At 41.7% G+C, this 14,882-nt stretch overlaps 1 protein-coding gene across 2 annotated transcripts in view; it reads left to right on the forward strand.

Annotated features, from left to right (window-relative positions):
• The window catches only part of LOC124278579 (TBC1 domain family member 5-like), a 95,042-nt gene extending 85,210 nt beyond the window's left edge, over window positions 1-9,832 (forward strand). For both annotated transcript variants that reach the window (XM_046714325.1, XM_046714323.1), the window contains 6 exons: window positions 363-515; window positions 4,818-5,074; window positions 5,566-5,665; window positions 6,078-6,156; window positions 6,284-8,353; window positions 8,507-9,832. In XM_046714325.1, the coding sequence (XP_046570281.1) occupies window positions 363-515; window positions 4,818-5,074; window positions 5,566-5,665; window positions 6,078-6,156; window positions 6,284-6,380 (686 nt within the window). In that variant the 3' untranslated portion in view covers window positions 6,381-8,353; window positions 8,507-9,832. The remainder of the gene's footprint in view (window positions 1-362; window positions 516-4,817; window positions 5,075-5,565; window positions 5,666-6,077; window positions 6,157-6,283; window positions 8,354-8,506) is intronic.
• The last annotated feature ends 5,050 nt before the right edge of the window (window positions 9,833-14,882 follow it).

The following is a 14,882-nucleotide window of genomic DNA, read 5'->3' on the forward strand; positions in this document are numbered from 1 at the left end:
AGGTACCAATGCTACGAGAAAAGTTACAAGATCTTAGGCCTACGAGAACTTTGTGAAACAGGGCCCTGGAGTTAAAAGTATATCTTAATATATAGGAATTACTACAGTCCTAGAGCTACAACAGTTGTAGGTTTGTGTTAATATAGGTGTTATGCTTGGAGCTACAGGATTTGTAAGTATGTAGTAACTATTGTAAGTTTATGTTAATTATATCATTTACAGTATTGCAGTGTTAAGATGGTTCTATGCAAGTGGGTCCACACCTCCTAGGTCCTGTGTGCTTTACTGACCGCTGTGATCAAAGTTCTTTATAAGCTGATCCATGCACACCTGTCTAACCTGTCCTCTCACTCTGTCTGCAGCTAACCAAACTAACAAACGCCACGGACATGGATATGGGGGCTTCTCCTCCTTCTCACGCAAGTTTAACCGACCCCGAACACTTGCCTTCTCTAGCAAGAACTTGCCCAAATCCTCCAGTGAGCCCATGAACCTGCAGACTGACATCTCACCAGGTACATTGTCATGTTGGGTGCACGACACCAGCCTTGTGTCTACACATGGTGGCAGATCTACATGCCCTGGTGGCAGACTGTATGCCCTGCCTCAGCTGTAGATACTTAGCTCTGTGTCCTGCACTTGGTGTTGTGGAGACCTGTGAATCCCTACCCAGTGTCCTACACTTTTAGTTGTCTACTCGTGTAAGATTATTAGTATGACAAAGCTATGAACTTGCTTGTTTATTTAGGCTGTTGTGCAATTGTGTAATTAATATGCAGTGTTCATTTCAGATCACAGACATGGAGACTTTAACACACAAAATTCCATACAGAGAACATAAATATCACTGGCCCCACTGGTGCAACATAATATTCCAGAACTAAAATACACTTTCGATCATACCTTTGACTGTTCACTGCTCAACGCTAAGTTTTGTTGTCAGAATAGGAAGTAGGCACATTAGTGCGATTTATCAGTTATCATAGCCATAAATCATAGCCATTAAGTCTCAGTAACGATGGGCATTGCAATAAGTCCCAAATGAATGGTGTCTTGATTGGATAGTATAATCATTTTGGGCAATGTATGAAATAAGCCAAAAACCCAACCAGACATCAGGGCTGGTAACTTCAGAATGTTACCAGCCCGAAATGGATTTAACCAGACCAAATATGGTAAATTTACTGAGATATATGCAACATCTACAATTTTTACCAGACCATCGGGCTGGCTAGCTGTAAATTTAGACCGTCCGTCAGAAATCTAGACTGTCTCGGGCTGTCGGACAGGCCTTATTTCATACACTGTTTTGGGGAAGAGAATTATCTCCCTTCCAACATTAGTTCCAAATCAGCTTTCAGCTTTTGTCAGGCATGAAAAGAAAGCAGACAAAGGGGACAAATTTATTTAATTTCTATTCTAAACTGTGCAAAACTGAATACATGACACATTTTATGGATGACAGCTTCATTTTTATTCTTTACACGATGTTTCAGAGCTAATTCTGGCTCCTTCATCAGGTATAAAGACACATAAAGAGATCCTGGACAGTAAAGCTGTAGCAAAGTTTTATATCTCTATTTCAAAACTATTTATGTATCCTTTTGTTTCAATAAATGTTCCCAATGCTTTGAAAGGTTATTTCCAGTTTCTGAAATGAACACTTCATATGTGTAGCTTTAAGTTTCGTTATCTTCATAGTGATCTTTAAGGCTTTCAGATAATCTTAATTTAATTGTTTCTTAGCATATTTATTGTCTACCATGTCATATCTTGTTCTGTCCATCTCGTCATTTCTCTGAACAATGTCCTCTCATATCTCGGTCCTGTGGCATGTCAATCTGTTCTAGTTACGTGAAAAACATTCACATTCCCTGCCATACAGGCAAGCAGCGCATGTGGATTTCAGCCCACACCTTGGGCACATTAATTATACAAACATGTACAGAGTTTGAAAATACCTGTCAAGGCCAATTTGAAGCTACACATGAGTTTTCAAATCCTCGAATTGACAGGTCTGCACAGCAGTTGTCATGTTGTTTACAAACAGGATCTTGATTTTTTTACATGATTTTTATAGGACTATGTATAGGTTCTATAGTCCAGCCAGAATGTTGAAACCTTAAATCTGAAATTCCCAGCCTAGTTTAGCAAGGGTAGAAGATGGAGTTTTGTTGTCAGTTAACACTTTTGACAAGGGAAGATGCTTGTATTTCTGTAGCATGTCCTCTTATCTCATCCTCTTGTCTCATCCTCTCTCACTCCTCTCTGTATCCTGTATCATCTGCTCCTGAAATATCTGCTTAATGTCCTCATGCAGTCAGGCATTCTCTGGTTTCTGTTTCAGTATGACAACTTTGATTTCATGCTTGTTGATATACCCTAACAACTTTATTTTGATGATGTGCCTTAGAGTGTGACCTCACTAACTCATAATCCATTAACTGCATGTGTAACTATAACTGTGTTACCAACAGCTGTACACGGTCGCCCCACGCCGCGATGTCGCCCACGTAGACTGTCTCTCTGTCTCTTCGATATATACCCTGTGTGGTGTTGTGGTACCAGTTACTTCAGCGGTATTTCCTCATTTGTTTATATTACCTACAGTGGGTGTTGTGGTGTCGTATGTTATAGTTCAGTTTCCATGGTATTGAGCCTACTGCAGTATACACCAACTGAGACTGTCCTCTCATTCTGGCTCTCCTTTGTTGAGACTGTTCTCTAGGCAGTAACAGTGTTACCATGGCTGTGGATCTTCATTTTGACTTATGGTGTTGATTTACCAACTAAGCATGTTGGGCAAGGGCTTTGGGTCATGGTTTTGTACCTTTATAAGTGTGGATGGGTTTGAAATTTGTCATCAACCTTGAACCACATCCCACACCACACCACTTAAACCACACCTCACCACTTAAACCACACCCCACACCTCAGCACTAAAACCACACCCCACACATCACCACTTACACCACACCCCACACCTCACCACTTAAAACACACACCACACCTCACCACTTAAACCTCACCCCACACCTCACCACTTAAACCACACCTCACCACTTAAACCACACACCACACCTTACCACTTAAACCACACACCACACCTCAGCACTTAAACCACACCCCACACCTCACCACTTAAACCACACACACCTCACCACTTAAACCACACACCACACCTCACCACTTACACCACACCTCACCACTTAAACCACACCCCCACACCTCACCACTTAAACCACACACCACACCTCACCACTTAAACCACACACCACACCTTACCACTTAAACCACACCTCAGCACTTAAACCACACACCACACCTCACCACTTAAACCACACCTCACCACTTAAACCACACACCCACACATCACCACACTCACCCACTCCTCACCACTTAAACCACACACCACACCTCACCACTTAAACCACTTCATCCACTGCTCAGTTAATCCCAAACCTGAAGTTCAGTATGATGCAACAGATTTCCTCTTAGCTCACCATGTCAAGGTCTTATGTCATTGCCTGCTTGGAGGAGTGGCCATGTTCTCTACTTTGACCTGTATTTAACCTTTTCACCATTTTTGTGCACTCATTTTCTTTCCAAAACATCTTTCCTCCAAACACAGCTTTTGGGATGAAGTCCAACTCGGAATGCATGTTCCTACCAGTGTTGAGCCTGCCAATTTGTTCTATAGTTTTTGATCATATTTCACTGTTCATAAACATCAGATTAAATGTGATCTCCCCAATGAACTAGGCATAGTGAGGTAGCCATGTAGCTCAAGCATCCACTCACCAAGATGATAAGCCAAGGTCAACCCTGCAATGATATTTCTGGAATATTGCTGAAAGGAAAACAGTCATTATGTTGTCACAACCAAACGTTTGGTCATTTGTCAGACATTACAATTCAGATATAGGAATTGAAATTTGTGTCTTGATACCAAGTAGTGGGGCTTCACACATAAAGTTTTGGTTTTCGATTTGGTTACCTTGCTTTGATCATATTAAGATTCCTTTGTTTTTATTATTTACTTTACATTCTCAATTGTTTAAGGTATATATACTCAAAGTATGTGTAAGTAATAATAATTGATGAACAAATATAATCATCCAGGAGTGGCTTCCTCTTGAGATACCACATGTGGAGGTCTTTTTTATCTAGACAGCTATGGCTACAGCAGAATTGATTCATAATATTTTGCTGACTTAGTTCGTTACCATGACAGCTCTATAAAATCACAGTAATATCCCTGCCTCTGAAGCTGGTTATGTGTAATGTTTACTCAAGTCAATGGTTATTACTGTTTATGAAATAAAGAATGATTTTGGAGGATAAGCAGAACCTCACCATCTGTCTCTGATATGAGATATATCTGCACTCAATTATTTAACTGGTAATAAATGAAGGGACAGTCAGGTAATACTCTGTAGGTATACATACTGAGTTAGCCCCTAGATGAGTTCACTCAGTGACACGTGTGTAACCAAGTATCTGTAGTGCAGTAGGAATGTTTCTGTATAGAAGCTGTGGTTCACTATGAAACCTGTGTTGGCTGCTCAAGTTAGTGGTCCCTGTAAGACTCTGTGATGTTATATGGGGATCCAGACTAGTTCCCAGACTAGTCGGTTGTGGTCCAATCTCTGTAACTTTGCATGTCATCTAGTCCCAATGATTCAGATTGTTGCTATTGATAATTTAGTTCCTGGCTTGTCTTGGCCTAGTTATTCACAAGCCACCATTATGTAGCTGGGGATTGCTATGCAATAAAACAACATTAATTTACTCCTTCCTTCTGCGTTGACCTGTAGCGAGCCCGGTGGTCCAAGATGTGAAGCGAGGATCCTCCGCCAGCTTGTCCCAGCTGGAGGACCAGATGTTCCGCCACACTCCCTCATCCTCCAGCCTCGCCCGCCTCGAGGTCATCAACAGGTCCACCCAGTCTACACCCGCAGCTCGTAGCCCAGTGGGTTTCTCTGCTGATGAAGGCTCCACACACAGTAGCCCTACTAAATACTCAACACTGCCTGGACGGACAAAAGCAAAAGCCAAAAAACTGTCAAAAGCTGTGAGTCTCCTAGGCTGGATATATCAACAGTAGATCACGTCTGGATTTACAGAGTTACTGGTAGACAAGATACAGCAGGCCCATGTTTGCAAATAACTGATTTATTGTGTATGATTTTGCAGATATTTGATGACAATGAAGAATTCATGTTATTTGTTTTAATGAAAAGCATTGACTCATTTTATGGAACAACTCTTGCAAATGTAAATGGTTTAGGTTTTGAAAAAAATCATGTCCTTTATTTGATAAAGACCGATTTAATTCACCAAAGAGGTCAATAGAAATGAATGCCTGTAATACAACTTTACAGTCATAACAGTGATTGTTTTGTGGAGCACGGCTCTGACATATACTTCTCACAAGATGTTAAAGAAGAACCAACTTTTCAAACGACCATAGTTCATCTGTCATGTCATAATGGTACTATTCAGCTTCACTGAGATATCCTTTTCATCTCTTCTGGTAATGAAAGTATGTCTTTGTTTAACCAGGAGCAAGAGGTCCAGCTCCAAGTGTCCAAACTTCAAGGCCAGATGAATGACAAGTCAGCAATGTGTAGATACTGTTCAACCAAACTGGATATACACATAGGTAAGTTAACTCAGGTCAACTTACAAACTGGATATACACATAGGAAGTCAACTCACAAACTGAGATACTCATAGGTAGGTCAACTCACAAGTCAACTCACAAACTGGATTTAAGTATGCAGGGATTGGGATAGAGAACTTTGACAATGGGCCATTTCAGGATTATACGCCATTTTCTGATTTTAGAAAGGGCCGCTGCCCTTGTATCAATAGTAAACTTCAAACTTTTAATGGGCCACTTTTTACTCTAATGTGCAAAATGGCCCATGGCCACTGCTTTTCCCAATCCCTGAGTATGTCAACCTACATTTTAATAATAGTTGCTTATAGTCCTCTGTATGTTATCTGTCCACATCTCCTGGAACATCTCCGCATTGTGAAAGCTGCTAGTATGGAATCTCCTTTTGTTCCAGAGCGCCTGCAGAGTGAACTGATGAAGCTGGATCTAGATGCGGATGATGAGGTCATGCTGGCTCTGGCAGGGTCAAACAGGTACGTCTACCACTCAACACTTACTGGTGACCAGAACAAAATGTTATGTTCAGTTAATGTACCTAAAGATGGACCTTGTGCTAGGCCTGCAGATGAACAGTGAATCATGTTCCTTTTTTGTCTGCAGGTCAGAGACGTCCTCAACGGCACCCTCCGCTTCTCCCAGAACCTGCTGGATGAAGATGAAATTTGCATCAGTGACAACTATTACAAGGATGATCTAGTTACATCTCCGGAGTCAGACATAGCTGGCTCCATAACAAGCTCCATGACCGGCTCCTTCCACCAGCATGGAGCCGGCAAACATTCCGGAAAGGCAAGCGTCAGAAACTGTTCTACATGAGTAGTGAGGAGAACTCAGAGGCAGCAGATTCCCCTGACTCTTTCAATGGTGTCTGTCATCCTCAGGGCAAAGATTACGAGTTGGACAATTTCATGAGGAAACGAGCATCCAAGGACAGTAATGCTTCTGGCGGGCCTCAGTTAATGGTCGAGTCCACCGTGTCTGATAGCGGGAGTCAGAGCAGCAACACGGTGCAGACTCACAGCTCGGCCTCAGATGCCTTTGATGTCAGTCCTAACCCACTGTACGACATGGTATCTCAGTGACTGTAGAAACCAGTTGGCTGTGCTCAAGGAATACTCCACAAGGTGTAACATTATATCAGGTATAACACTGTAAACGGGCATGCAGATTGACAGGCATGTCTGGAATGTGTTTGAAGATGTTCTCGATTCGTGTGACACATGGAAACACCGACTGTATGGAGGCATTGTGACATCGTGTTGTGGTGCAGATGAGGAGAACCAAGACCTTCCTATAACACAGAATATGTCTGTGACCTTATTGGTGCATTCTGAAACTGGTGATAGTTGATGGGCAAAGAATGCAGCACAGGAAAGAGTGATGTCCAAATACTGCATGGTGTCTGTGATTGAACCTGTCACATGACTGTCATGTGACTGTGCTACTGGTGCATTACTACTGGCTGTTATATCAAGGTTCTATGTTTGCAACAAACATTCAGTTTCACTGGTTAAAATTGTGTATGGGTCTTGTACGCTCATGGATATCCATGTTTAGAAGAAATATCATACACATTCTCTAGATTTGTGACCAGTATGTCCATATTGTAGTGATTGCAAGATACTGGGGTGTTGTTTCCTGGCAGGACTAACACCAGTAAACACCACTCTAATACTCACTCCTCCCAACACACACATCCCTCCCCTCCTCCCCCATTTATGGCAGACACATCCAAAATAACTCATCTTCAACACACACATCTGCATCACACTTAAACAAAAGAAAAACCTCCACATCTTCAACACACACATCTCCCCCCTCCCCCATTTATAGCAGACACATCTCTCTCTCTCTCTCACTCACTCATTCACTCACTCACTGCACACACTACACACACACTCACACACTCACTTAGGTACAGCTACACACCCAGTCCCCACATCTCCACACACACATTCCCCCGACACTGTCAGGACAGCACCTTGTGTGAGCCCAGGGTAAGGCAGTGCAGCTGCCATGCTGTGGACAAGGACTACCATGTCCGCATTCAAGGGAGGTAACAACAGGATGACTGGACCCTGGCATAGCATTAGTCCCCTGAAACCAAAATTGTAGGACATAAATTGATATCAACCATTAGGACTGATATTAGTTTTAGGGCATGTAGCTGTCGGACATGTTGAACTGAGACAGCTGTGCAGCAGAGAGGCAGCCTAGTAGTAGAAGTAGTAGCTCATCACACAACTGACGCCTGACCCCGGATCACAGGTTATAGGTAGAATATTGCCAAAACTGACTGAAACCTGTCTCACTCCCTAACCTGATGATTTATTAATGTCAGCGCCTTCCTAAGGGACTGGTGATGCAGGACATGTTGAACAGTAAACGTCCCGTTCAGTGTGTACACTGACGATAAACACCATGAAGCCAGTATGTAGACAAATGCCACTGTGTTAGACAGTGGTCTGTATTAAGCAGTGTTCAGTATTAGACAGTGTCAGCACCTGTGTAGTGCCAGGCTTTCAACGTCCTCCGTTTGTGAGGTTTATGCAACGTCTAATGTTCTTCACCATTTGGTGATGCCACAGCCACTGTATGCCACATTTACACTGTATGTCATGTACACGCTGTATGTCATGTACACGCTGTATGTCATGTACACTATGTGATGTACACGCTGTATGTCATGTACACGCTGTATGTCATGTACATGCTGTATGTCATGTACATGCTGTATGTCATGTACATGCTGTATGTCATGTACACGCTGTATGTCATGTACATGCTGTATGTCATGTACACGCTGTATGTCATGTATGTGAGATGTACGCTGTATGTCATGTACACGCTGTATGTCATGTACACTGTGATGTACACGCTGTATGTCATGTACACACTGTATGTCATGTACACGCTGTATGTCGTGTACACGCTGTATTTCATGTCCGTGCTGTGTCATGTACACACTGTCATGTACACGCTGTGTGTCATGTACATGCTGTATGTCATGTACACACTGTATGTCATGTACACTGTGTGATGTACATGCTGTATGTCATGTACACTATGTCATGTACACGCTGTATGTCAGAGTAAACTGATGCTACGTGAAAACTGTGTGCTACCTTACAGCTGTATGACATACTGATCCATATGCCACGTAATCCACTCACTATTTAAGCCACTGTAGCAGTCTATGCTTTCATAATCCTGAATGCTCATAGTAAAACCATATGCCCACCTCATGCTGTATGCCCATTGTAAAACCGTATGCTGAAGTAATGCTGTATGCCCATAGTAAAACCATATGCTGAAGTAATGCTGTATGCCCATAGTAAAACCATATGCTGAAGTAATGCTGTATGCCCATAGTAAAACCATATGCCCACCTCATGCTGCATGAGCATTGTAAAACCGTATGCTCAAGTAATGCTGTATATCCGTAGTAAAACCATATGCCCATGACATGTTTTATGACCATAGTAAAACTATACGCTCAAGTAATGCTGTATGCCCAACGTAAATCCATACGCTCAAGTAATGCTGTATGCCCATAGTAAAACCATATGCTGAAGTAATGTTGAAAGAGCATAGTAAAACCGTTTGCCCATATCATGCTGTATACCCCCATAGTAAAACCATATGCTGAAGTAATTCTGTATGCCATGGCATAGTTAAACCATTTGTCCAAGGCATGCAGTATGCCCATAGTATAACCCTATGCCAACATGCTGTATGCCCATAGTAAAGCCATTTGTCCACGTCATGCTGTATGCCCATAGTAAAACCATATGCCCACGTAATGATGTATGAGCATAGTAAAACCATATGCCAACATGCTGTATGCTCATAGTAAAGCCATTTGTCCACGTCATGCTGTATGCCCATAGTAAAACCATATGCCCCTTGAATGATGTATGATCATAGCAAAACTATTTGCCTAAAACCATATGCGGATGTAATAATGGTGTGCTAGCTCAATCAAGTGTCAGTCATGGTGCATTACAGTGGCAGTTTCCTTATTTCCATGACTATTTATATTGCATTATTGTATCAGATTGTTGTTATGATTATTATGATTATTGATTTTATTTTAGTTATCAATGACAAGTTGTTTTACATTTAAACTAATTAAAAGTCATGAATGCATGTCCAGTGTTTATTTTGTATTATGATGATTCAGTCCTGTGTCATAAGGCCTGAAGTGTTACTTGTTTGTTAAGGTCTTCTAAGATGCTGCACTTCACTCACTCACTCACTCTTACTGTCTATAATGGCTGACGAGATCTACTGACTTACAATGACACTGTTAAGTGTAAGGCTGAAGACCTGAATGTATTTTCATGCAATTAACAAATGTGGGACAACTTCAATCACAAAAGAAAGTTCATATACAATTAGATCTACATATGATCTCAAAGAAAAGGGACATCACATCAAGGTTATCACTGTGACTTTATGTATTTCAGTTAAGGTAAACGCTGTCCAAACGCCTTTGGTATACTTTTCACGACTTTAGCAATGTGTCCACGGTTGTGCATAACAGTGGAGTATTAATAGACAGTGTGATAAAGTATGGCCTTCAAACTGGTTCCATTACCGGTTGGGCAGCCAGGTTGCTGTCTGAGCCAATCAAGAACAAGCAATGGCTAGAACGTGGCAGACATGGTGACATGACTTGCTATATGTGCTTTGGCCGATACGAAACAATACAACCCGAAAGCCTGGGTTGAACAAGATACAGGCACAAGATTAATTCTGGATGCAAAACATATCATCTTTGGATATAAAGAAAAACGAAATGATGTATTAAACTTTATTATCATCACAACAAAATACTTTATATATGCAAAGAGATGTTCTAATTCGCATCCGCAGTTTGTTGGATTAAAGCATTACCTACACACCCTGTATGAAATTGACAAATGTCCTGCCTTTTCGCACTGTAACTATGGTAAATTCTTCACCTTTTGGTCATCTTGCCATAACCTCTTCACATAAATTACAATAACAATGTACTCTTCTAGCCAACGGATTATCTACCACCCGTGTTCATACTTTGTATATTTAAATATGAGCCGCAAATGCAAGAAATAAAGTGATGAAAAACAACAACAAAACAATACAACCTGCTCTTCTTGACAAGAGCAACTTCAAGCTGAAGCTGCTATTTGTTTACGTTTGACACCAAGGACCAATGAATCTCGTGTCGTCCAGCCTGCGACAAATCGACCAGTGACTGTCTGTTCGTTTGCATTGAATAGACAGTATCCCAGTCAACTCCAGACAGAAGCTACTTTCCAACTTGCCAACTGACGGGATCGGGTGGTCAGAATAACTGACCTGGATCATGTGTATCATCGAATTCAAGTTGCGTAGATCGTTACAGTTCGATTATTTACACATCGTCGTTATAAAAGAGGACGAACAAGTTTTATGGCTTGACAACTTTCCAATAACTGCTGTCAAATAGCCACGGAAAATCTTTTTTTTTTTAAACTGAGAATATAAATTGTATCCCTCACCTCCTCTTCCAACCCCTCTTTCCCTCAAAAGAGCTGACTTTCAACCCAGGTTACACAACACCTTACCTCTAAACACGCACGCACACGCACACGCACACACACACGTACACACATATAGGGCGATCAACACCTGTGCAAATTACAAATACCGGCTGAAGATATGAGCTGAACTCTGAGATATGTTATCTAAAACGCTGGGTCATATTTCACTTACATATAACTGAAGGTCAAATTTTAACACAGATTGTTTTATTTTATATTTGTATGGAGCTGTACTGAAGAAAACGTTCGGGGGTATTTAGTAAGGGTTATTATTACAAGAATATAAGCCCCCAAAAATTTTCAGGACCTTAAATGTTTTGGTTCACTAGAAGTGAGTGTGTATTGTTTTGCGCTGCTTTTATCAATATTCCAGAAATATCACAACGGAGAAATTGGCTTCACACATTGTCCCCGACCCGGGAATCGAACCCGGGCCTTCGGAGTGACGAGCGAACGCTTTAACCACTAGGCTACCCCACCGCCCCGAGTTCAGTATCAGAGACAACAGGCGATAGAAGGTGTTTGGTTTGGGTAGACATGTTTGTCGTCATGTTTGTCGTCTATTCTTATACAAATAGCCAGTGGGGATAGAAGTGGTTGCGAAAATAAATAGCAAGGTGGATGTTTCCGGGTGAATAAATAACAATACCACATATCTGGCGGTGGTGCGGTCTGTTGGGTGGAGGTGGGTGGGTGTATAAATATAACAATACCACAGAGTGGGCGGTCATGTGGGATATTAGTGATGAATATATAAATACTTGTATAATACATGTAAAGGGGTGGATGAGTGTGGTAAATATATGCATAATGTCATTATGCATATTCACATGCACCTATCCTAGACTGACTTGACGCACCAAATGTCCATGTGTTGTGTTCCCAACATATATCTTTTATTATTGTACAATCCAGCATATGTGCTTACGTGTGTGTGGGGAGATAAGCGATAACCCTTCTCACGAATCCCATGCTGCTAGACCTTTGTGAATATAATGGTGTCTATGTGTAGAAGGATGGGCTCTTCTAGGTTCAGTCCTGATAAGAGATCAGTTTAGGCCATAATCAACAGATTTGAATAATTTCTCCGACTGAAATAGTGTTATAACTGATAAGTCCTTTCTCTTTAGAATCTTGTAAAATTACCTATATAGTTCTTAAAATCTTTTATATATCTGCTTGTATCTTTGATAACAGTCTCCTTGTTGGTTCCCCTAAACATCTTTTCCACACAATCCAATCCATCCAGTCCTACACGTTTCACTCGCACCTAAACCAGGGCACATCGATTCGAGCCTCAACGAACTTCAGTGGCCTCCTGTTCAATAGAGCATCAACTTTAAACAGTGTTCTGCATGTATGTCAGAGCTACTCTCAAAACGCCCGTAACTCATATCCCTGTCACCTGTGAAGATCCGGGTTAGAAATGTGAGTGAGTTGGCCGCTTTTAGCAATACTTCAGCAATATCACGGCGGGGGACACCTTCACATCATGTAGGGAATCGAACCCTGGTCTTCAGCGTGACGACCGAACGCCTTTACCACTAGGTTATCTACACCGCCACTGATCTTCAGTGACCCATGCTTGTAAGAGGCAACTAACGGGAACGGGTTGTTAGACTCGCTGACTTGGTTGTCATCGTATTCAAATTGCGTCGATCGGTGTTCATGATGTTGATCACTGGCTTGTCTGGTCCGGCTCGATTATTTACAGACCGCCGCCATATAGCTGGAATATCGCTGAGTGCGGCGTAAAACAACAACCAAACCAAATCAAACCATTCAAGTATACACGGTCTTCTTAGCAGTTACGGACAGCGACCGTTCTGTCATGTAGCATCATCAACGGAACAATCTTCCCCGTCACGACACTGCAGCATCCGGCACTTCCCTCCCGTCTCTTTCCCCAGGCCTTACTGAACTTTTCTGTGTGTGCTCTGTACACGATACCCAACATGGAAAAGCATCAAACCAATTCGCTATTGTTGCTTATAAATATTGAAGGGCTACTTAATCCGCGCAGGAGAGCTCGCTAGTTATCAGTTTCTGCAGGTCGATGTTCGACACCCACACCAGTACCCTAAATAATCAAGGGCAAGCTGCACGTACAACGCTCCAGAGTTTTACACTCGCAGGATTGTGGCCACAGGTTGACAATTCTCGACGTAATTCTTGTCTGCTAGTCTGACACCTTCTACAACGTTCAAACAATAACACAAACTGATGGTGTCAGCAGGAAGGTAGCACGTCCATCATGACTGCAATGGCAGCCAACGAGTATGTCAGCCTCTTGAAACGTCTGTGTGAATGAGTTTGGTTTATCCCCAATGTGGAGAGTATTTCGAGTATGTCAGTCAGCCAAATGTGGGAGGATACCCGACCTGAGTTTGTTCTCAGACGTTTACCGTTTCAGTGAAATCCATCAGCACGGGTTCCTTGAAACATAACGGAGATACGAAACCACTATCATAGGGGTCTGGTTTGTCCAAGGGACGTAACACTGCACACCGAATTGCGTGGCCTCAGGTGACGGGACCCCCTGACCCCCTTCACAAGGCAAACCAAGCTGTTAGTGAAATGGGGAGATGGGGAGTTCGACACTCGTCTCTCCCCACCATCACGTCAGTGCATATGATCATACCCCCTACACAAAGAAGTACTGTAACACCTCACACTCATCTGGTATGGTTATATCTCTGGTATGACGGTGTCACTGACATATCATCTAGATCAACCAAAGTTAGTTATTACATATTGCTGTCACTGACATATCTTCTAGATCAAACAAAGTTAGTTATTACATATCGCTGTCACTGACATATCATCTAGATCAACCAAAGTTAGTTATTACATATCGCTGTCACTGACATATCATCTAGATCAACCAAAGTTAGTTATTACATATCGCTGTCACTGACATATCATCTAGATCAAACAAAGTTAGTTATTACATATCACTGTCACTGACATATCATCTAGATCAACCAAAGTTAGTTATTACATACATCACACTGTCACTGACATATCATTCATAGATCAATCATCTAGAAAGTTAGTTATTACATAGCACTGTCACTGACATATCATCTAGATCAACCAAAGTTAGTTATTACATATAGCTGTCACTGACATATCATCTAGATCAACCAAAGTTAGTTATTACATAGCACTGTCACTGACATATCTTCTAGATCAACCAAAGTTAGTTATTACATAGCGCTGTCACTGTCACTGACATATCTCAAAGTTCTAGATCAACACTGAAAGTTAGTTATTACATAGCGCTGTCACTGACATATCATCTAGATCAAACAAAGTTAGTTATTACATAGCGCTGTCACTGACATATCATCTAGATCAACCAAAGTTAGTTATTACATATCGCTGTCACTGACATATCTTCTAGATCAACCAAAGTTAGTTATTACATATCGCTGTCACTGACATATCATCTAGATCAACCAAAGTTCAACCAAAGTTAGTTATTACATCACTGACATATAACGCTGTCACTGACATATCATCTAGATCAACCAAAGTTAGTTATTACATATCGCTGTCACTGACATATCATCTAGATCAACCAAAGTTAGTTACTAGACATCGCTGTCACTGACATATAATGCTGTCAC

This window comes from Haliotis rubra, unplaced genomic scaffold (genome assembly GCF_003918875.1).
Source record: "Haliotis rubra isolate DU_JTF1 unplaced genomic scaffold, ASM391887v1 Scf24, whole genome shotgun sequence".
In the NCBI taxonomy this organism is placed as follows: Eukaryota; Metazoa; Mollusca; class Gastropoda; order Lepetellida; family Haliotidae; genus Haliotis; species Haliotis rubra.